The 24,925-nt window shown below is 38.2% G+C and overlaps 1 protein-coding gene and 1 long non-coding RNA gene across 15 annotated transcripts in view; one reads left to right on the top strand and one right to left on the bottom strand.

The window, feature by feature from the left end:
• Positions 1-19,458, top strand: part of LOC140514438 (uncharacterized) — a 32,977-nt gene extending 13,519 nt beyond the window's left edge. Inside the window, exons 3-4 of the long non-coding RNA XR_011970620.1 lie at positions 4,170-4,295; positions 18,377-19,458. This is a non-coding gene — a long non-coding RNA (uncharacterized lncRNA). The remainder of the gene's footprint in view (positions 1-4,169; positions 4,296-18,376) is intronic.
• LOC140514418 (TP53-binding protein 1-like) overlaps positions 1-24,925 on the bottom strand; it is a 130,669-nt gene that overhangs the window by 93,390 nt on the left and 12,354 nt on the right. For 11 of the 14 annotated variants that reach the window (XR_011970594.1, XR_011970595.1, XR_011970596.1 and 8 more), the window contains exons 2-10: positions 19,178-19,212; positions 15,940-16,010; positions 13,871-13,967; positions 13,077-13,330; positions 12,173-12,330; positions 11,665-11,811; positions 7,521-7,595; positions 3,064-3,193; positions 2,286-2,394 (exon numbers count right to left, since the gene is read on the bottom strand). Coding sequence is in view for 11 of the 14 variants with exons in the window: in XM_072624740.1 (XP_072480841.1) it covers positions 2,286-2,394; positions 3,064-3,193; positions 7,521-7,595; positions 11,665-11,811; positions 12,173-12,330; positions 13,077-13,330; positions 13,871-13,967; positions 15,940-16,010; positions 19,178-19,212 (1,076 nt within the window). In the remaining 3 variants the exon portion in view is untranslated. Of the gene's footprint in view, positions 1-2,285; positions 2,395-3,063; positions 3,194-7,520; positions 7,596-11,664; positions 11,812-12,172; positions 12,331-13,076; positions 13,331-13,870; positions 16,011-19,177; positions 19,213-21,095; positions 21,488-24,925 lie in introns of those variants that run through there. The other 3 variants (XM_072624742.1, XM_072624746.1, XM_072624747.1) reach the window with 3 other exon arrangements.

Below are 24,925 nucleotides of genomic sequence, written 5' to 3'. Positions count from 1 at the left end.
AAAAAAAAAATCCCAAAGGTGGTTCTCAAGGCAAAATGCCTTCCACACTCAGAGAAAGAAATATGGAAGTCATTCGCAAAATGTAGCAGATCATGTTTGTGTATGTGTATGTGTTTGTGTATCATGTTCTGATTTGTTATACGATTTCTTTCAGTTATTTTAGTCTGACTACATAGCATGACTATAGTGAAAATATACTCAATAGGAAAGTATATGTAGAATCTATACAGAATTGTATGCAGTCGTGGGGAGGGAGGGGGGTAGTGGGGGGGGGATAAAATCGCAATTGTATGGCAGTGATTGTTAAACATTAAAAAATAAAAAAAAATAAATAAAGTACTTGCTAAGGTGGCTTTACTATGTGTCAGTAACTATGGTAGGAGCTGACGATACAAATACAATAAATCTTGGCAAGGACTTCTCAGAAAACATGAAAGAAGTTCGAGAAAAATTATGTTCGAACATTTTATATAATATACCACAAGCTTCAAATGGATGCATGATCTGAAGATTAAAGTCATAGCATTAAAAAAAAGAACAGAGGAAAATCCGATCAGGTACCTTTAAAAGCAACAGCTAAAGGCAGAATTCTTACCAAACAAGATTAGAGAATAAAACTGATAATTCTGATTACATGAAACTGAAGAACTCTTATACAAATTTAATGGAACTAGAATAAGGGAAGCAGTTGACAAGGGGAAAAAGCTATCACGTAGGTCTGACGCATGCCTGATTTCCCAGATTTCGAGGGAACCAGCATGGACATATACAATTAAAAGTCATTCCCCAGTGGGTGAAGGCAAAAAAGATATAAACAAATAGTTCTTAAAATGACTATGAACGATTATATGAAGGATTGCTTCAACTCACTAATAATTAGGGAAAAATAAATTAAACCAAGTCTAAAGCTTCATTTCATGCCTAGAAAATCGGCAGATAACAAAAAATGGGAAGTCAAAATTGGAGAAGTTGTGGAAAGATAAGCATATCAAAGATAGCAGGAAAGTACACAAAATATTTCTAAGCACTTTTTTTTGGTAGCAAGTAAGTGGAACAAGGAATAGCTAAAAAAAATGATGGTGTCTGAATAGCAGAGAGGTGCAGAAGGAGCCACGTGCTTTCACACATGGCCAAATGGTGATTCCTTTAGTTCCATTACGCAAGGCAGGGCCAGGGCTTCTATTTTTGAAAGAAAGATTTTTGGAGAGGGATGGTGCTAATACAGACACACAGACACACACTCACACATCAAAGAAAGGGTCAACGAAACATTTAAAAATACACAAAAGATCAAAATCAGAAGAAGTTCAGAAAGGAACAAAGCAATTCTGTTAAGTTTAACATTTTCTTAAAAAAGCCCTCAAACGACTTGCAACAGAAATTTTGTTCTTTGTATGTTGAAATATTCATATTTAAGTTCATAATAAAAAAAGAACATTTGAAATTTAAAAAACAGGCACACCGCTACACTGCTCCTAAAGCTCAGTTAGTCCAATCATTTTGGAAACAAGATCTCACTGGCAGACGTATACACCAAGCAGATCAGAGACAAAAAAGGTCCCATTTATAGCCATGTATTGATAACAGCACTTTCGGTAACAGCAAAGAACTGGAAGCAAAGTAGATAGATACCCCATCCGTGGGAAGTAGAGAAGCAAACAGTGATACATGAATATAACGGAATATTGCTGTACCATAAGAATTGACTAATTGAAGAGACAGAGAAATACGTGCTCTTCTATGAAATGATGCAAAATGAAGCAGTCAGAACAAAGAATACAGTGCACATAATGACAAAAAATGTAAATGTATAAAAACAAAAAAACAAGGCAAGGAAAACGGAATGCAGGGAAATGATAATGATCAAGGAAGAGACATGAGGATGCACCTCCCTCCCTCATTTTCAGATACGGAGGACGATACACATGGGACAACGTCAGACCGGACTGAGGAGCAGGTTTGTTTTGCCGAATTATTTTCTTTCTTTTTCTGTTATTCGGGACAATTCCCAAGAAAGAAGGTTCGAGGTATATTGGAAAATGAAAAACAAAAAATACAAATCAAAGTGTAAGTTCTTCATAGTTGTCAAAGTTTGGTACATATAAAATATGACAGTTAGAAATAAACTACTCAGAGCAAATATTACTTGTGGATTACCAAAAATATGGACTTTTTAGCAGCACTTAGTAAAACTTGTGGCTGATTTGGTATTTTTTGATAAATTATTAAAATTACAAGTCTGAAATGATGAATGAAAATACAGTGAAGGAATGAAAGATACTTACTACATCTCTGCTACTTTTCTTCACACTAAACTTGAGAGGAAGGGATCTTCGGACCTTTTCTTTAGGACTTCTCTTAGGCGAGAAGCAATCTGCCTTCCCTGACTCCACCCTAGGAAATTTTTCATAAGAGGGAAGAAAAAAAATGCAATTTTTGATAACGACAATTTAAGCTGTATATGTTGCCAACAATATTTTTTCTGCGAGGCAAAACTTAACATAAAAATCCACAATAAGTTTTAGTGCTCATCTCCTAAAAGAATAAAAATATCAGACACTCTTGATGGAGGAGTCCTAACTAGCTATGTGGGACCTTTGGCAAATCACAACTTGATGACAGTTTCCTCAACATTTATAACATTAGGATTTATATCAGATGATTTCTAAGTCTATTCTAGATCTAAGATTTTATAAGTAGTGGGAATATGAAAACTTTATTTGTGTACCTAATTGTCATGCTTCTGACAAGAACTATTATAGTCCTTTGAACTTGGATCAAATAGATTTTCAAATCACAAGTAAAACATTAAGATGATATACTGTAGGGCAAAAGAGACAAGATTTTAATCAAGCAGAAGTGGTTTTTAGATTGAGAATCTTTCTTTGATAGAGGGAAAAAAGGAAAATGTTCTTGACTAATAAGAGTATACTGACAGGGAAATTTTCAAAAATGTTTTATTATTAAAATTGTATCAGTTTGCAGAAACAATAAATAACAAAGCAAACTATCCAAATCATTTAAACTAAGTTTCATTAGTTATCAGTGACTGAAGCAACTCACCTGCACACTTTTTCGCTTGCAATCCTTGTACTTCGCCTCTGAACACCTGTACTGAACCAACGACTTCCACTGATGGCTATGGGGGAGACTGAACTCTGGGAAGATGCACCAGGACTTGCTTCAAACTGAACTACAAAAGTAGCATAACATATATTAACTGATTTGTTTTAAAGCACAAAACATCAATAATATTGTTTTTTAAGAGACTTTTGAATTCCAAAATTTTTTTTTAAATTTTAGCTTAATAACCTTCCTTCATTTTCCTTTTACATAAAACACTATTTTTATTAATGTTATACTTTAGGAGGATCAAGAAAATGTTTAATTCGATTTTAACTTCTGTTAATAACATACAAAACAGTTCCTATATATAAACTCTGACTTGATATCCCCAGGGGAGAATATCACATTCCTTCTGTTTCCCCAATTCATGATAATTACCCTCAGCTAATTAAACATTATGCTAATAACCACTTGGATCTTCCAGTGTTTTTCTATTCCTTTGATTTCAATTCACTCTCCAGGTTCTCTTCTTACCTGTCTCAGTATCATTTTCAGTTTCCTTTGCTGAATCATCACCCCTGTCCCACTCCTAACCACATATATTCTCCAAGTCTCTGGGCCCTTCTCCTCTCTACTCACATACATACCACCCTAGTTCAGACCTTCCTCACTCTTGCTTGAACTATAATAACAGCCTAATTAAACTCCTAGCTTAAGTTTCCCCCCTCCAATTCATCCTCCACATAGCCTCCAAAATATTCTTCCTGTAACAATATGTTTATCAGGTCACCTCCTTAAGAAGCCGTGGTACCTTTAGATAAAAAAACATAAAATTTCTCAGCTTGGTTTTTAAAGCTTTTCACAGTCTAGATACAGACTACTTTTATAGATAGTTCCTAATATTCTCTTTCATGTAGTCTATTCCACACTGTCGTACCTGCTGTCCTCTGAATTTGATAACCCACTTCCTGCCTCCATGCCTTTGACTGCAATGTACGCCCTTCTTTATCTCTGTCCTTAAAAATCTCTATTCCTCCTGGTAGTGTTTTCTCTCCCTCACCAAGTTATCTCATATTTATTTGTTTACTTGCTTATCTTCCTAGGTAAATTTTAAGTGCCCTGAAGGTAGAGACTTTCAAATTTCTGTCTTTGGGAAGATAGTGTCATTGAACTGAAGAATACACGGTGGGATATAAGGTGTAAGAAGACTGGAAAGAGGCAAAAAAATGGTAAGGGAGACTGACAATTGGTCATAAGGCAATTACAGGGGCCCCTTTGATGGCAATGGATATAAACCCAGATAGGTAAAAAAAAAAACCTCTTTTTTTGTTGAATTTAAAATCAATAGTTAATTTAAAGAACAGTTGACCTAAAATCAACAACTGACTTACTAAAATTAGTTTACTCAATTTCAGGATAAATTACTATGGCCAGGGTTCTTTCCCTTGCTATACAGTGGTTGTGTAATGGTGGACTCCTACAGAATGGCTATGTGACCCTGAGCAAGTCTTCTACTTCTCAGTGCTCTGGGCAGTTCTCTATAACCATACATTGGTAGAGGGAGTTTGCTCACCTGAAAGTCCCCAATACCATTAAAATCACAGGTGCAGTCACTGAAATCACAGCTCCACCTTCTATCCCTTGTACGTTCTAAGATGATGTAGTCACAATTAGTTTTCTCAGTTTTTTTGGTCACTTCAATACTACTCACCAGTTTTTCCTTGTGAGGGTTAGGGGCTATAACTGTGATTTCATTTGTATAGGGAACTCTCTGGTGAGGTAATTATCCCTATTAATACAAGCCAGCACGTTCTCTGCAACTTAAAGAGTGGCTTAGAGCACAGATATCAAATGTGTGGCCCCCTGTAGCCAGAACTAGATAAAAATGTAATTGGGAAATATTTAATACAGTAAATAAAAATATAATAAAAATAGAAAGCATTACATTTTAAAATTACGTCAACATGCAACACAGGAATCCTTAGAATAGATTAGTAACCCCCTATTCCTATTTGAGTTTGCTATTACTGACTTCCAACCGTGACAGATTAAATGATATGCCCATGGTCACATAGCCAGTATATGTCAGAGATGGGACATAAACCCAATTTCCAAGATTAGCTCTCTATTCATTATACTATATTTCTATTGGCAAGAATTAAATCCTAACCTCCAGTTTCCCTGCCAGTTCACTCTACCATCTGAAAGATGAAAATGTCAGCAAGGCAATAATTCATCAGATGTGTCTATTTTAAGCAGAATGAGACTTCTAGAAGATATTATGATGCTTAACACCCACCATCATTAGTATGTCTCTGTGTGAGTAAAACTGTAGATCTTTATAGCAAGAAGGCATCTCTAGAGCTCATGGTTCAGTCTCCTTATTTCATAAGTGCAGAAACTGACATCCAGAGGAGCTGAATCACTCACCCAGGATCATGCGCACTACTGTAAGTAGCTGAGCTGGAACTACAATCCAGAAGTCTTGACATTCAGTGTGTTTCTCTACTCTACCATATGGTTTCCAGGAAAATTTGGGGTCCAGGAATATTGTAAACTCTTGCTCTTGTTGTCCATTTGAAAAAAGGTCTTAAAAACAAGTTCCCAACTCATAAATCCAGTCAGAAAAAAATTTATAAAGGTTAATCAGGGCACATTCTCCATGAGCAGGAGTTTGAGATCTCCTGACATCTGGGTTGGAAACTACAGAGCTTGAGAGAAGTGCAAAGTTGAACATAACACTAGGGACCCAATCACAAAGCATTTACTCCTAATGCCTTCAACTTCACTCCTAGCTTCCAGTACTCAAAGAAAGAAAAAGTAAAGCATCATCACAGAATACTAAAATGTGAGTTTTCAATAAAATTTTACTTTTCCTAGAGTCCCAGTTGGAAAAGACCTCAGGAGCCATCTAATCATCTCATCTTATCTGTATCTGAACAAGAAATGTCCTCTATAACATCCTTGAAAGGTGGTAACCCAGACATTAAAGCCCTCTAGTTGCGGGGGAAGGGAAGGGAAGAAATTCACTACTTCCTAAGACAATCCATTCTATTTTTGGAGAGCACTAATTGTTAGGAAAATTCAATTCAATTTAATAAATATGAAGTGACTACCATATAGAAGCTAGATGGCACAGTGGATATTGCATTGAGCTTGAGATCAGGAAGACTCAACTTCACGAGATCAAATCTAGACTTCACACACACCTTATTCAGTGACTTAACTTTGTTGATCTCAGTTCCTCATCCGTAAAAGGAGTTGGAGAAGGAAATGGCAAACCACTCCAGTATCTCTGCCAAGAAAACTCCAAATGGAGTCAGAGAAAAGTCAGACACAACTGAAATGATTAGTCCCTTGTCCTCAAGAACTCACATTCTACTGTGGGAAAATAATATATACACACAAATACATACTGGATTGACAGTGGAGTGGGATCAGGAAAATTATTTAACAAAAATGTTTTATACTTTAACAGAGAATCTAAAAATCCTATTATTTAAAGCTCGCTGGAAAAAAAAATATATTCACCTTTTAAGCAGATAAAGACTAAAGGTCAAAGAAACATTACAAAGTAAATTCAGGCTATGCAGTAGTTCAGATGAAAGTAAAGAAAATTACAAATAACTGCAAGAATCTTAGTGCTAGCAAACAGTAACCTAAAAACCAACCAACTAGTGGAGTAAGGCAGTCATAAGAGAGCTTGCACTCAGAGATTTGAACCAAAAATTCATTGAAAAATTAGTTTGAACTTGAACTTATAACAAAATATGGACAAACTATTATAATGAACAATTTCACACAAAATTACACAAGAATTGAAATATAAACTGACTCAACTCCCTGGTATAGAATAACCTATTAATAAAAAAAAGTTAATAACCCACTTGAGTTTTGTTACATGTTTAGCAGTACTTAGTTATAAAGAGACAGAAAATCATTTCAGCAGATTAGCCTATGAACAAAATGCTTAATTTTCTAATCTCAGAATTTCTAGTACAATATGACCAATATCACTAGGGAACCCCCTATATGAGGGGCTCAACCTGGAATCCATGCTCACAAGAAATTCTTGGATACGTTTCAGGGGTTCATGAACTTAGATGGGAAAAAAATTACATCTTTATTTCAATATTGCTGGTTTCCTCTGTAATACCATTTATTTAATTTTACATACTTAAAAAATATTTCAAGGAGTACAATGTATCTATCTATATAGATATAGATAGATTTCATCAGATGGCCAACAGGGTCCATGAAACAAAAAAGGTTAAAAAACTCCACTATGCAGCATCCCCACTCAAAAGTTCTACTTTATTTGGCATTATGTTGACATTTTTTCCTTACTGTTAAAAAGCCAAATTTTGACTAAACACAAATAAATCTTGTCAGAGAACAAAGTTAAAGACAGACTGCAAAAGCTTCCATCTAGTACAGTCATGTATGATACTTACCAGCTTTGTCTTGCTGAGGTGTAGTGGAGGGTGTTCTGTTACATTTAAGCTTATTCGGTACTCCACTAACAAAATCTGAAATGCAAGACACAGAAGCAATCATGTCTTGCTCTGTTAATACACATTTAATATTTATGATGTGCTAAAAAAAAATTGTACCAGCAGATACATTTTCATTAGGTCATTATAAGAAAAATAGTCACAGGTGGAATTGATGCCCAGTAATAATGAAATACAAAGAAATTTTGCACCTTTCAAAAGATAATTTTAATTAAGTAGTTCGCATCTCTCGAGAGGATATTTCAATTCAAATACAGTCAACACTATACTTCTAAATGTTTCTCAGCAGAAAAAAAATTGGAAGGTATTCTTACCTCTGGGAAAATGCTAATTAAAAAGCAAAAGGTTTTAATGAGTAAATGAAATTGGTGACTAAGTTGTGAATTTTCTGAAAAGTAATTTTGGAGTTTGAAAGTGAAACAATGTATTATACGGGCCTTATGTCGAATATCACTAATTCACATTTATGTAGCATTTTAAAGTTTTCAAATGTTTACCTCACAACCCGATGCGAGTTAAGTAACATATTTTAAAATTTGTTTAAAATAATTAGTACATATTGATGATGAAAAGTAATTGTAAATTTTTCTGAATTCATTTCCAAATAATTCACCCCTTAAACAATTGTACAATGCTAAAGAAACAGCCATTCTGATGATGCGGGACAAATTCCACTCTAACAAGCACGAGTAAAAAGAATCCTCATTCTGCTTAAACCAGAGTAGAGACAAGCTGATGTAACAGGCACCCATAAAGCCTTTAGGACTACAAAATGGAATCATTCCAGAGTATTGCAGCATTTCTTACCAAGAAGCTAGCCTAACGACATGAAATATCTTATTGCTAAAAGATTGCAGAACATGGTAAAAAAAAACAAAAGTCAACTCCAAGGAAGATGTAGAACAATATTTTTACCAAACACAACTTATCTAAAACGAAACAGACAAGACTATAGTAACCAAACACAAGGCTCTCCTCCCAACCATTTCTACCATTAAGTAATTTTCTGCTACCATCATGCAAGAAATATGGGGGGAAGGGGGTGTTTATTATTCATAACCCCTATTTGAGTTCAGTCTTAATACTTTACTTCAGTGGCTTTAAAGAGCACAGTTTCACAATCTGGGCTTCGGGGGGAAACCTGGTAGCTTCAAGAAACTGTTCAGTATAATGTCCTTCTTCAATATACACATATACAAACTGATGGTTTAAAGCACAAAGACTATTTTAACAGTGTATAGACAGCTCAAATATAAATTGCATACAAGCAGGTGGCAATGTAAAATAAAGCTATTTACATTGAGAAGACCCAGATTCAAGTCTGGGTATGCTACTTTTGCTATCTTTGTGACCTTGGGTCTCAGTTTCCTTGCATATTAAAAAGGGGGGCAAACCAAATTATCTCTATATTTCTCCAAGATGTCTTCCAGCTCTAAAAGTCCTATATTCACAGTGTCAAATTTAATACAATAATCAAACCTATACTCTAGGTCAAATTGAACACAATAATCAAACCTACACACTAAAGCCATTTTCATACTTCTAAAACCTCCATCCCTAGGTTAAGCAGTTTCACCATTTCTTCTTGACAAGCATTATCTGCCAGGCACACAGTTCCAGGCACTGCTGTCTTTCCAGTACCAATACTGACATGCTAATAATAGATAACCAAGGCAGCATTTATATCTTATTATCAATACTATCTAGAGAGAAACAATACAATCCACTTAACCACCGAAAGAGCAAGATTTGTGTCATACTTTTTGCCAATATTAACTCGCTGATTCAGGGTTTTATTTAAAATATGAATATTATGTAGCTAATAAGTAGAGCAGGGACACATACTAGATAACCTAAACGTTAGATAACCTAAATGTTACTACAGAGATTCGGTTCTGGGATGTTTGAAGTTAACCAGTTAGCTAGGAATAGGAGGAAGAATGTCAGTCTCTTGAAAACAATATTTCAAAGCTTCTGATCTAATTAACAAGATAACTAAAAATACTCAACTGGAACAAAATATAAAAGGGCAGCCTCTGCTGAAACAACATCTTAGAGAGGTGGCACTGTTAGGCTAGGTGAACTATATGAAGGGAAATTTGGTCTTGATGACAGTTGATACAAACTACCCTGCCCTTCGAAGGGCCTTCACCCCAACATAATATGTGTGAACAGACCTGGCATGAAACTTAGAATGTAGAGGATTTAAGCTTCTTCCTCAAACCTTCAGGAGGAAACTGAAGGGAAGATCTATGAAAGTGACTGTTCAAGCTAGAATGATGAACATTCAGGATGTACTGGGATAGAAACTAACAGGAAAGAAAGTTTGAACTGGCACGATGACTGCGTGTAAATATGTAAGTATTTGACATAGAGCACAGATGGGGCACAAAAAACTAAAAAGACCTGGCACTCTTCCTCTTTCCTCCCAGTAACCCAAGCAGGATGTATCTGTCACTCCGCCTTTTCTCAGCCCCAGGAGCAACTTTGAAGAAAAAAAAAAAAACCCAGACACAAAAGATAATTTAAAAAACTACGCAATAGGACCACAGACCATTGCAGTGAAGCTGATGACAGGAGAAAATAAATTTACATAGAAACATATAATTCATACGTAAAAGCAATCTTAAGAGTCTGGTCCTGAAAACAATGGAGAGTTCCTCTTGTTCTACCTAGCGAAAGGTATAAGGGAATCCCATGGAAAGGAGGCAGACACAAAATGATCCAGTCCACTTGATGACACTACTTTCCTTTCTGTGTACCCCAAGGCTTATATCTGTAGCTTATCTGCTCTTTCTGTACAGCGGTCAAAAAACATTTATTAAGTGTCAGGCACCAATCGCATAAATTATCTAGCTTTTAGGCTTGACCTCTAGCTCTGGCCTTTTGATGTACATCATCCTTCTGCTATCTTTAAAAATACAAAGAAGCTGCTTTGGAATGACATGCATCTGTGTGGCTAGAATTTCTCTGGAGGTCTACATCTGCTTTATTTTGGTCTTGTCTAGTTTAATCTACAAAAATATAATCTACCGAATGCAAAAAAACAAAAGATTTTGTCAACATCCCCCTAAATCCTAAAAAACTGTTTGCCTGTAAAGGAAATTGAACTACATGATTTTTAGGGTCCCTTCTAACTTTAAGTTATGTGAGTCCTAAAATATATTTGACTTTATTAAAAATTGTATTACAATGGCCTGCAGTCCTATTGACTCTTTGCACCTTTTTCATCTATTCCTTCCTTTTTACAATGCTACCAATTTAGGCCAGGCCTTGACTATTCACACCTGGATTATTGCAAAAACCTTCCTCAATTCCCTTCCAGTCTTTCTGGCCTAAAAATAATGCTGTGTACTGTTAAAGACTCATCCAAAATATCATTTCCAGGACATCAATACTCTGACCAAATCTTCCACTTGGTGGCCACTGCTTACATGATAAAACTTAATCGCCTGAGTTAGCGTTCAACGATTCTCCGTGACCGTCCTCAGTCTTCTTTTCTGATTTCTTCCCTTTCTCCATTTAAGTCTTCATTTAAACAAAGTTAGTCTACTTACTGTCTCCCACATGTACCACGCCCTTCCACACCTGAATTTCCTCATCCAGGCCAAATATTATGCATTTTTGATTATCCAAATAAAATTCCAATTAGCCCTCCCTAACAACTCATTCTTCTTCAAGCCGAGGGCATTTTAACAATCTTACATTTACTAATATTGCTATTTTTAACTCTTTGCAAGAGGAACTCTATAGACCTACATTCTGACTCTTTGTCATTAGCAAACACTACAACTTGGGCAGGTCACTTAACCTACATGAAGCATAGTCTCCCCATTAGTAAAATAAAGAGTCTGGAAGAGGCTCCCCCTCTTACCTAAAAAATTCTGTAATTCTAGGAGTCTATGTTTTATCTCTTCAACTAGACTGTATACACCAAGAGAGGTAATAATATGGTATGCGTCTTTATATCTCCCACAGCCCTTAACATAAAGAAGGTAGTAAAAAAAATTTCTGTTGAGTAGTTACCTTAAATAATAAAAGCTTATAAACCTCCATGCTTAGGTCAAATAGTAATAATACTCACCACCTACACCCTGTCTTCTCTTTTCCTTATGTTCAATAGAAGACTCATATTCACCTTCTTCGCAGTCGTCTAGTGATGGAGTAGAACTGGGGCCATCAATACCCAACATGACTGGTATCTTTTCCATGATAAACTCTGGCACACGCCCTAAAGGATAACATTGACAATGTTGTTTTTATTGTGTTGTTTTAAAAATAAAGGTATTCTACACTAAACTTCTGTCAGAGAACAGGTTCCTAAATCATATACTTGAGCTTGAAGGAACCTTCAGAAGTCATTTGGTTCACCCCCTTCATTTTACGGATGATAAAACTGAAATCCCGAGGGTTAAATGACTGTCAAGATCACATATGGAGCAAGCAAAAGAGCTGGAGGTCTCTGTGAGCCCAAGGCCTCTAACTTAGTCCAGCACTCTTTCACTGTTTCTGCCTCAGAGTTTTAATGGTTAGTTGGGAGAAGCTGGCAAGCCATAAACATTCTGCCCTGAAGACATTTCACCTTTTCTTACCAATATCAGCTGCATGATCAATCAGGGTCTTTACCACCGCAATCTCCAGTCGAATTTCTTCCCTTGCATTCTTCGACACTTTCTCATTCCATGAATGTAAAAGGTTTGGAGCAAGCATTGCTGCAAGATTATAACTATCCATCTTATTCTCACTGACTCTTTAAAAAAAAAAAAAAGTAGGTACCATTAAACGTAGTCAAAATTTGAACTAAGAAACAATTTCAAGAAGCTAACAGGCATATTTGTAGGGACTCTTACTTAATATTGGCTATGTATAAGGCAAATACTAAACCTTATCAGGAATTTAACCAAGAAATAGGAAATAAAAAAGCTTCTAACAGTCAAATTAATTTATAAAATCCATGCATCCAAAACTAATATTTTATTCACAGCCAAGCTTCTCAAAATCCTCAATCAGTACTAACTTATTTAAAACATAATAGTAAGACAGTTGGTTATTGCATTTGGTTTCAAAGTTCATAACTGATTAGAAGTAGCCAAACAGAAAGGGTGAGAGGAGTGGTTACAGGCAGGCACAAAAACTGTAGTGAGAAATGACAGGTGATAGCAAGGAAAGAAATAGAAAAATTATAAAAAAACAGAAATATGAAATCAAATGGCATCACAGGTTAGACCTTTTAGGGTAAACTGCCTTGCAGAAACAGGCCCCTGGAGATCACTGTATTACGGTATACAAATAATGACATACAAAATGATAAAGAAAAAACGAAATTGTATTCAATATACTCCATTTGAGAAGATAAGGAAATATGTAAATAAATTTTAAGAAATATTTCCATCCCAAATAGCTGAAAACAAAATAAATGTACTGTTGCTTAAAATTATAACTGGCTAGCCAAAAGTTCCCCATAGCTAAAATTTTTTGTACTTGATCTTTACTTACCTGAGAGAAACATTCCGGAGAAAGTTAAAGAAGTACCGTAATACATATACTATATTGTCAGTCATAAGACAAGAGAGCAACATTGTAGCAGTATCCCTCTCCTCTGTTTCCAACTGTTGAGCTTTGATAAAAGCTTCATGCAAATCAACTGGAAAGATGGGTTCTGGCAACTCCCTAAAAAATTTCTTAATAAGATCTGTGATATCCTGTGGATCTGCAGAAGACAGACAGCTTTCACCATGATTCAGTTTCCTCTGAAATAAATTTCAAGTCATCAGTATTCTTTGATTTAAGATCTCCATTTTGATCAAAATCTCTGCTTACATCTCAAGATAAAGAGTTTTTCTTAGTAAACTTTAATTCTTTTATTTATTTGCTTCTGGTGTCATGTATTACAAAACACACAAGAAGCTCTAGCAAACAATCAAAAATACTTAATTTCTTTAACTACTGGATTCATGTAAGCTATAAATGCTTTCCACAAAGGGAATAATAGCTGGTCAGCTGTAACTCTACCATTCATTAATACCGAAAAGATGAGAGGACATAATGCTGAGCTTGGGAGTCATTAGACCTGGGTTCAAACCCTCCCCCCAATAACTACCTATGTGCAAGGTGCTCACAGACATCTCCACAGTAATTATTTAAAGTCATATGGGATGTGATGTTAGACGGAGTCCACATGCTAGAAAATCATAGACCCTTTGCACATTCATGTCATATCTGAGGACTGTAACAACAAAAACCTAATTAGACAACTGTGGAAAGAAAAAATAGTCAAGGAATATGCCTACCTTCAGTGCTTTTATACGGGTAGCTGATCCAGAAACCCTAAAAAGACCCTTAACATGAAGATGTTGTTCCAAAGATGTGCAAGCATCAACGAGAAAACTGAAAAAGGCAGGTCTCATTAATGTATTTAATCTTACAAAAACCATACTAAGTGAATATACTTGTCAAGGTACATCAATAGGCTGTGAAGATCCTTGACATGACTTCTGAATTATAAATCATTTCCCATTTCTATAATCTACTCATTGTTCTTGTGCTAATTTTAGTATGACCGTTGCTCTCATTCCATGACTTTCACAGCCTACTATATACCCAAGAGCCATACTATCTAAGTGTGTATACACACACACACACACACACACACACACATATATATATAACCTCTATACACACAGACATGTATACCCCAACAAATCTTTCTGTAATTACTATCCCATAAAATGCAACAACCTTTTTTAATTCAATTTAATTCAACATTCATTAAGTTTCCATATATGCAAGGCATCCTTAATACTACAGATAAAAAGGAAAAAAAATTACTCCATTTCAACATATACAGCATATACACAGATGAGTATATATAAAGTAGTGTTAAGAGACAAATGATAACTAGGGTAGAGGAAAAATAGGTCAGGAAAAGTCTTATATAATAGTGAAGAAGCTAGGGCTTATAAGAGGCAAAGGTAAAGAAGGAATGTATTATACACCTGAGAGATAGTTAATGCAAAAGAATGGAGGCAGGAGACTGAGTGTATGTATCGTCAAAAGGACTAATAGCCAACAGACTGGTAAGGTAGATGGGAGGCAGATCATGAAAAGTTTTAAATGGATTTTGTATTTTATCCCAGAGGCCATAGGAAGCTCCTGAAGCTTCTTAAGTCAGACCCCTGTTTTAGGAACATCAATTGGCAGCAGCTTAGATTATGGATATAAAACAGCGAGACTTGAATCAACAAGATCTGGCAACTAACTGGACTAAAGGGATGTGGGAGGAGGGAATTTCAAAGAGAAGATAGTGGAGAATTGACTCTGAGGCTCTAAAACTAGAAAATGAGAAGAATGGTTGTGCATTCAATCAAAACAGGAAAAGTGTGAAAATGGGATAGATGTGAGGAAATACAAGTTCCATTTTTGAAAAATCAGTTTATTTTTATTTATAGGTTCTATTCATATCTCATTTAATTTACTTCTTTATTTGCTTGTCTGTGGGACCTTTATTTCTCTGCCAACATCATTTGTCCAACTCTTCGGAAGACAGAGATGATTTTTTAAAAAAATAATTCAATATGTAGAACAAAATAATGCAGACAGAACGATGCTCAATAGAAGTCTGTAGGTAATACATGTAGTATCAATGTTAAAGGGGACAGCTAGATGGCCCAGTGGATAGAGTGAGTGCTGGGCCTGGAGTCAGGAAGACTCATCTTCCTGAGGTCAAATCTGGCCTCAGACATTTCCTAGCTATGTAACCCTGAGCAAGTCACTTAACTCTGCTTGCCTCAGTTTCCGTATCTGTAAAATAAGGGGGTGAATGAAATGGCAAAACACTCCAGTATCTTTGCCAAGAAAACCCCAAAAGAGGTTATAAAGAATGAAAACAACTAAATGCCAAATAAACGTTATCTCTACAGATTACACAGCTCTCCTAGGTAAAGGACTCGGAGGATCTAAGCAGGTTCATTAACATGAGTTTTGTCGTCATTTCCCCAATACGTGAGCGTTTAGAAATCCTTTTACTAGAATGTGAAATGTGCGCATAACAAATCTGAATAACACTGTGTGATCACTATTTACAAAAGCTTGGGCATCTCAATAACATATAATTACTCTTCTCCCACAATTCTTCCCAAATATACTCATTCATTCATCCAATAAACGTTTACTGAAAGTCTGTTATTTGTCAGGCACTGTGCTAAGGGTATCATTACATTACAGGGATTTTCATTCAAATACAGATTTCAGAGTGGAATTATAAAGTCCATGAATTAAAGACCCAAGTGTGAAATATCTACTAATTTCTGAACCTTGCAATTCACCACTTAATTCTAGGCTAATTTCACACCTTTCTTACCTTGGAATGTTTCCATATTCTGGTACAAATGTCTGGGGTAGTACAGAAAAAGGTGCTCGAAAAATTTTCCCCTAAAATGTAAAAGTCATTTATTATAAGCATCAAGATAAAAATTTACAGGTATAAGCACAGAATGTGAAGACAAATTGTGATTTCAGGGAAAGAGCAAAAAAACAATTAAACTAGTTACTAATATTCTGAGATATAATTAGTCATAGTAGCTAAAAGGCAACAGACTTTGGTAACAGTGAGTCTTAAGAACAGAACTAGTCTCAAATACTAAAATAAATACCTTATGCCAATAATATCTATTAATTATGCTAATGAAAGAGTTACAGAACATTTGGATCAAATACTAACACACATTAAAGTATCATTATTGTATTGTTTTTTAAAGAGGACTTCAAATAGGTTTAATGCTTCTCAATTTGCATCTATTAAAATGGATATTTTTTTCTGAAATCACCTTCCACAGCTCTGCAAATACTAACTCTGCATCAAATTATCTGTGTACTTCCTTGACCAATAATAGGGTAAGATGGATTAATTTTTTTGGCTGATGAATGTTACAAATTTTCTAACAAAATGTTCCAAGAGACTAGGACTAAGAAATACTGAAAGTAAACATTAAAACATTAAAAAATCCAATTCAACCTCTTCTTGTACAGTTGCTATTTCTATAATAAAATTATCTTCTTTCTTACTATTTTTCTTAACTATTTCTTAACTACTTCTTAACTATTCTTAACTATTAAATATTTCTTAACTAATTCTTAACAATTTTTCCGAAGACTATTTATCACAAGAATAACTTGTGAAAGGCACCAAGATTCAGTAGTCCTGGGTATCAAGTCATGTCTCTATTTATTAGTTATGTGGCCTCTAATAAGCCATTTCAGCCCTTTCGTTACCTCACCTGTAAAATGAGGATAATTCCACATAACTCAGAGGGAGTTTTATAAACTACATGTTGTAACAATGAGCTATTATTAATAATCTGAAATCAAATTCTGAGATCCTGGAAAAAATAACAGTGCAGATATATATACTGAAAGAATTAAGCATAAAAATTTTCTGTAAGCTCGTACGACACTTAGGAAAATGACTAACGCAGAAGACATCCCATTACTAGGACTGGAGATAAGCCATTTATAGTATTTTTTAAAAAATCAATCCATAAGCATTTATTAAGCTGTAACTATACACCAGGCACTAGGGATAAAAATACAAATAAAATAACCCCTACTCTCAAGGAACTTATGGGCTAATGAGGGAGAGAAGTACGTACAGAATATAAATAAATACAAAATAGCTAAATAAGCATTTTTGGGGGGAAGGATGGAAAATCAGGAAAGGTTGATAGTGATATTTTAGCTAAATCTTGAAGGAAAAGAGAGATGAAGCAGAGGTGAGGATGGAGTGAATTACAGGCATGTGGAGATGGCAACTGCAAAGGAAGATTCAGGACATACCTGAGTACATGGGGGACACAGAAAAGGCTAGTCGGTATGGGCTGGGGGTGGGGTTGTTTAATGAGTAACATACAATGAGGATGGAAAGACAGCTTGTGAAAGGCTTTAAAAGCTAAGTAGAGGAGTTTATTTTATCCTAGAGAGTTAACAGGGAACCAATGAAGTTTATTTTGTAGATCCCATTTGGGCTAATGGAAAATCACTTTGGCAGCAATATGTAAGATAAGACAGAAATAGGAAATGGTTTGAGGCAGGAAGTACAATTAGGAGACAAATTCAGTAATCTAAATGTGATGAAGGCTTGAACTAAGGAGGGTCAGAAAGAAACAAGACAACTGCCAACTGATTAGATATACAGGGTGAGGGAAAATGAAGAGGATAATGGAAAGTTACTAGACTTGGGATATGAGAAGACTGGTGGTGCCTTGGGGGCAAAAATAGGGAAGTTTGGAGAGCAATATAATGAGATGTTTTGGACCTGTTAAGTTTGAGATATCTCTGAGACAGGTTTGTAATATCAAGAAACTGAGATAAATCTTGGATATCAAGTTTGAAATATCCCATAGGCAAACAGTGATGCAGGCCAGAAGCTCAGAGGAGAAACTGGGACTGGCTATACAGACCTACAAGTCATCTACATAGGTTTAGGATTAGGGATATGACTGGTGACTTCACTGGTGTAGATAACTCCCAAATGAGGGCACTTATTCTACCAATAGAGACTGGCAACTTTTCTGCAAATAGTAGTGTTTAAATGCCTAGAACAATGAATAGTTAAATGACTTGCCAGGAAATCACACAAAAAGTCAAAGGCAACATTTTAATCCCAGGCTTCAAGGACAGCTTTTTAACAATGGCTCTTAATCATCTTGAATGAAAGATAATAAAACCCTAGGAACTGATGAGGTCACTGAGAGAAATTCTTTCATGCAACAAACATCTATTAAACACTTTCTATGTTCTAGGCTCCAGAGAAAGATACAGTAACAAAGATGAAACAGTCCCTGCTCAGAGAAATTACATTTCATGGAGGTGAGGAGAAGTAGAGGGAAAAGACATAGATACACGTAAGTAAATATATACAATACAATTGAGAAGAAGCACTAACTGGAGGATGGGAAACTAGAAAAGGGTAGGTTACACTTCAGCTAAACTTTGAAACAAACTAAGGGTTTCAAGAGGCAGAAGTGTGGGAAAAAGTATTTTAGGTATGAAGGATAGCTTCTGTAAAGTTATGGAAGCAAAGAAATGTCAAATAGGCTTACTTTAACTGCACACTGCAAAAAACAGAGTAATATGTAATAAACCTGGAAAGGTTGGCTGTTACTTTTTGAAGGACTTCAAATGCCAAACAAGGCAGTTGTAGTATTTGACTCTAAACAAGATAGCAATCTTTTTGAAAAAAGGAACCACACAGTCATACCCATGCTTTAACAATCATTTGTTTTAAGTGGATGATGGATAAAACCTGGAGGGTAAAACCATGACCTACACAACAATTAGGAAGCTACTATAATAGTCCAGGGGAGAAGTTAACAGGTCAACTTGAACTAGGGTTATAGATTGAAGGATTAGAAAGATGTTTTGTAGGGGGAATCAACAAGTGACTGGGTATAGGGGTTGAGGGGAAATGAAGCGTTACAGCCGATTTCAAGTTCACAAACCAGAACGGTTAGGACAGAACTGCTCTCAAAAGAAACTTCAGAGAGGGGTGGGTGAGTACTATTTTGGAGATGTTGAACTTAAGATGCCTATGGGACACTCACCTGGAAATGTCTGAAAGGCAGATTATGATTCAGGGCTAGAATTGAAGAGAAAGATTAGGGCTAAGGTACAGATACGGGAGGTGCATAGCAATGATAGTTGAATGTGGCAAGGAGCCTAGTGCTCTTTACACTAAACAGATTAAATCAATGCCTTCAATAGAATATTTTAAAAAATGAGGGGAAGACGGAAAAATCAGTATACTGACAAATAAGTTGATTTTTAGAACACAAATATTAGTTTTTATATATTAGTCTATGTATTTGTATAAAGTGCAATTCACAAGTTTTTGTATTAAAAACTCTTAAGTGTGAACCAGTATAAAATGTTATTGCAAATAGAAGTACAACTTTAATATTGTTCTTAGCTATCTCACCTCACATTACATTCTGAAACAATTCCAGCGGCTACTTACTCTGATTTACACTTATCTCTTAAAGACATTCATACTTACTTTATATAATATAATATGACTGTTCATTCTCATATTTGAGTAATATTCTGCATGGCTGTTTGTCCAATACAATGTGTCCACTAGTCAGTTTCTACTCTACCGACAAGATCTTAAGTATTGTTCAGCACCTAAAACATAGTATATAGATGCTTGATACACGATTTTTTTAAATTATGAAATGAATTCCTTGATTTTATGAGTGGAAAAAAAATCAAGGGCTATGTCTTGCAAAGACCTTCTCCATCTGTCAATCATTTTAGTCTTCTTTATGCATTTGTAGAACATAATGCTATCTCAAAAATATTACATGGCTCACATCACATTTCTAAATCTTTTCCTTCAATTTCTTGAAATCTTTGAAATTACTATCTCATAGGTATAAAATCTTGGGTAGAGACTGAAACAACTGAAGAGACTATCATATTGGTAAATAATCAGTAGAAACAAAAAAGTGTCAATTTAACTACCTAGTTAAAAAATGTTTTATGACATAAAGCTGACAATAGCAAAAATTAGGTTTGGGCATAATCAGATTCAATTAACTATTATGCACTCAAAAACCAGCTGTAACAAATATACACAACAGGACCACATAAAAGAAGCTGTATTAATTAATCTAAGTACACACATACACACACACACACACACACACACTAGTATTTAACCAGAACTCCTCTTCAGTACTTAACCATTTCCACTGAACCATTCAGAAAACACCATTCTTTTTAAATGAACCACCCTTCCTGATAGCCCACAAAAGCCTCAGAAAATAATCACAAATACTCACTTAACCTCTATGAACTTCAGATTGAAAAACAGGAATAATAATAACATGTAGTGTGTGTGTATACACACACGCACACATGTATATATACAGAGAAAGATACACACACACTTCAAGGGGTTGTTGTAAGGTTCAGATAAAATCAAGTACATGGAGTAATCTGAAACCTTAAGGTACTATAGAAACATTAGTTATAACCAACAGTAAATCTTGACATCTTCACCATATGGCTTATCATGTGTAAAATCGAGAAGCGGCATGGACTAGCAAACAGTCAGAAAAACCTAGGTTCAGAATCTATTTTGTAGAATAGTTGCGTGATTCTGGGCAAATTACTGAAGCTCTCTCTGGGCCTGTTTCCTCCTCTGTAAAACCGTGAGTTAGAGGAGATAGTTTCTAAGTTTCTTTCTAGTTTTAAACATGCAGCTAAATGGGTGTGTGAACAAAGAGCGAGGTCTGGAGTCAGAAGATCTGTGTGATCCCAGACAAGTCACTTGACCGCTTAACCACTTAACCTCTCAGTTTCTTTCCCCTGGCACATAGGTAGCTCTAGAGATACGTTAGCTATCATCCTGTCCTCTTTTCTGGACAAAATTAATGCTCCACTTTCACCAGTTTGGTTCACAGTGACTCTTACTAGCCTTCGGATGTCCTCCCTCAGCCCTCTTCCCCCTGGTCTTACCCTAAAAGTTATCGCCCGAGACTCCTGCCGGCCGCGAGCGCTCTGGATCTTTAAGCCATAGGCGGCCTCGAGATGCTGCAGCAGGGTCAGCCTCACCAGCCTCCGGTGCCTCATTTCTGCGGGTGTCTCGCACCTCTCCGCCACTCCCCTCCTCCTCGTCCTGATCCCTTTCCACCCATTGACCTTCTCTAGCCACCACCTCTTCCACTTGCTACAAACCCTCGGTGTCACCACCTTCGCTTCAACTCCCTCTCGTCCACTTCCACGAGCCCCGCTGGGGCTCGGGCCTGCTCCTGCCACTTCCGTGTCTCCTACCCTCAATTCCAAGCCCTCAGGTCTGTTTGTCCACACCCCGCTCCTTCCCCCGCCACTGACCCTTCTCTAAGTCACTCCCCACGGACCCTTCCACGCTCCTCTCCGGTCACTCCCCACCGACTCGTCCACGCTCCTTCCCGGTCACTCGTCCACGCTCCTCCCCAGTCACTCCCCACCAACTTGTCCACGCTCCTCTCCAGTCACTCCCCACCGACTCGTCCACGCTCCTTCCCGGTCACTCGTCCACGCTCCTCCCCAGTCACTCCCCACCAACTTGTCCACGCTCCTCTCCAGTCACTCCCCACCGACTTGTCCACGCTCCTCTCCAGTCACTCCCCACCGACTTGTCCACGCTCCTCTCCAGTCACTCCCCACCGACTTGTCCACGCTCCTCTCCAGTCACTCCCCACAGACTTGTCCACGCTCCTCTCCAGTCACTCCCCACCGACTTGTCCACGCTCCTCTCCAGTCACTCCCCACCGACTTGTCCACGCTCCTCTCCAGTCACTCCCCACCGACTTGTCCACGCTCCTCTCCAGTCACTCCCCACAGACTCGTCCACGCTCCTCCCGGTCACTGCCCACCAACCAGTCCCAGGCCTTCACCCCAGAAGACCTTTCCCCTAGACTCCCAGTCTCTATTTCCGGTCCCTCGGGTCTGCGGGCTCTTGCGGCCCCCCGCTCGTCGCCGGTCAGGCCCTAGGCTAACGTCGCCCCAGACGCCGGAGGCCCGGCGGGCCCTGGGCCCTGGCTCCGCCGCGGACTCCTCGAGCTCCCCTCCGGACCGGTCTCGCACGCTCAGGCACCGCCCTCCGTCAGCCGGGCTGTTACCCCATCCCGGGCTGCCCACTCCGGCAGACCGGTCGCCCCCACAATCCAAATCCCAAAGCCGCGGTCTCCCGCCTCCCACTCCGCCTCCGCCGCCTAGCCAAGCACTCAGCTCCCGCTCCGCCTCCGCACCCCAGCCGAGAACTCAGCTTCGGGCCGAACGCAGCGGCTCAAACGGCAGCGCCAACGTTCGACCCGCTCTCTGATTGGGCCGCGCCATTCACAATCAGAACCCCTCCGCGGGGGCCTAACAATAGCCTGATTCGGCGGTAACGCCGTCAGCAGAACCGAAAGGGGGGAGGGGTGGGGGGAGAAAGGTAGAGCCCGGTCCTACGGCTAGTCCGACAGGTACTGCGCGTGAGCTCCCTGTAAGGGCGGAGATCCCTGGTGGACCAGGGTCAGGGCCGTGCAACTCAGACCATTAATTAAGGGCTAGGCGCAGGGCGGGGACTCCACCCACGTGCTCCCGTCCCGGGCAGGACGCCGAGGTTTGGACCGGGCTCCTGCAGCCTTGAGCGCTACACCGCCCTTAAGGCCCCTCCATGGTCGGGGGGGGGGCAGGGGGGAGGCTGGAGGTGCCATGAGGGGGTGCCTGATCATGCGCGTGCCATGCAACCCCTTTGAGCCCCAGCTTCTCCCCTGTAAAGCGGGGTTCGGTGTGGTCTCCAAAGACAAGGGAAGGCTCCAAGCTTAGGCTTGTATTAGAAGGTGTGGGGAGACAGACTTGGGGGCCACTAGAGGCTTATCACAAATACCCAGAGGTGATCCGCAGGGATGCTGCTCCCCACAATCCTGCAGCCCCACGCAGCGTGCTGGTCCAAAGTCCCGCCTTGCAGCGCTCTCAGGACAGGTTGTCAGGCGTGTCCAACCCTTCATGACCCCTCTCTGGGGGTTTTGGCAAAGATACTGGAGGGATTTGCCATTTCCTTCTTACTCATTTGACAGAGCTGGAAACTGAGGTCCATGAGGTTAAGTGACTTGCCCAGAGCTAGTAAGCAATCTAAAAGCCTCTAAAGCCCTTTTCAAAGGAGAGATTTTAATATCCCAAACGAAGCCTGGAAGGAAACATAAAGGCAGTGCCCATTAGACTTTTCTCCAGGGATCAGTCTTGTGCAAAGCACTTTGGGGAAGGAAAGGAGCTGGAAGAAATTGGGGATTTAAAAATTTGTGACCAGAGAGATACGACTTATCTTATCTCTGAGAGAGGTCTGCTCGAGTGGAGGCACCCAAAGAAACTGGGGATTATGTACTCAAACCTCTTAAACTAGCCTAAGAGCTACTTATCTTTTTGCAGCTCTACGGGAAGATATGCTGGCAGTATGGGAGGTCTCTGCTAAACACACCATTTCTCTAAGCACCACTAGGCAGAATTTACTTAGGCTCCTGTTAGCTTATGGAGGTAGCCCAACTCTAACTCTGCCTGCCCCAAGAGTTGGCGGTGTTGATTAATATCTGGTCTAATATTGTAGGAAAACCACCTGATTTGAAGTCTATGTGGGAGTTCAAAGTGCATCTCTATTACTACTTGTATGGCCACGGACAAACACTTAACCTCTTTGGGCCTCAGATTCCATCTTTAAAATGAAACAGTAGAACCAGTTGATTCTATGAGCTTTTTAAGGTCTCTTCTAGCATTAATAGAGTTCGAATTCAGCTTGCCCACCTATACTCTGTAAAGGAGATATCATCAGTCTCCTAAGAGGAGGTAGGATGGAAGCCAAATGAGGTTGGGTGGTCCCTGGGGGAGATCAACTGGAGTTCTTAAAAGCAACAAAGGGTGGGAAGCAGCACTTTATTAATCATTATTGTTACTCATTGTTGTGATTTCTAAAACCACAGGTAAATTAAGGCATTTTCTCTGGCTGTCTCCCGTCCTTGGAATGCTATCCTTCCTCCGCTTCACCTACTGACTTCTCGGACTTCTCAACGAAAATTCCATCTTTTTTTTCCTATTTTTAAAATATATTTATTTTTCGTTTACAACATTCAGTCCCACAAGCTTTTGAGTTTTAAATTTTCTCCCCCTCCATACGCTCCCCAAGATGGCATGCAATCTGATATAGGCTGTCCATATACATTCATATTAGACATATTTTCATTTTAGTTATATTGTAAAGAAGAATTATAACCAACGGAATGAACCATGAGAAAGAAGAAACAAAACAAAAGAGAGACAGCAAATAGTCTGCTTCCATCTGCATTCAAATGCCACAATTCTTTCTCTGGATGTGGATAATATTTTCCATCATGAGCCTTATGGAGTTGTCCTAGAACCTTGCCTTGCAAGAGCCAAGTCTATCAAAATTAGCCTTCACACAATGTAGCTATAACTGTATACAGTGTTATCCTCTTTCCACTCCCCTCATTCAGCTCATATTCCATCTTTTATAAGGAGGTTTTCTCAGCCTCAATTCTAGTACCTTCTTTCTGGTAATTATTTCTTATTTGTCCCATATATGGCTTCTTTGTATATATTTGTTTACATGTCTCCTTAGAAGATTCTTGAGGGTAGAAGCTGTCGTTTGCCTTTTTGCATCCCCAATGCTTAGCATAGTGCCTGACATATTATAGGTGCTTAGTAAATGTTGATTGATTGTAAATTGGGAAGTGAGGAAAAAGAGTTCTCTAAAGTAGGCATTCTTAAGCTGGAGTCTGAAGTTTTGTCTGTTTTTACTATTTTGAAATTTG

The sequence above is a fragment of the Notamacropus eugenii genome, chromosome 7 (assembly GCF_028372415.1).
Source record: "Notamacropus eugenii isolate mMacEug1 chromosome 7, mMacEug1.pri_v2, whole genome shotgun sequence".
NCBI lineage: Eukaryota > Metazoa > Chordata > Mammalia > Diprotodontia > Macropodidae > Notamacropus > Notamacropus eugenii.
The sequence above is the reverse complement of the archived record's forward strand: the minus strand, read 5'-3'. Positions and strand labels throughout refer to the sequence as shown.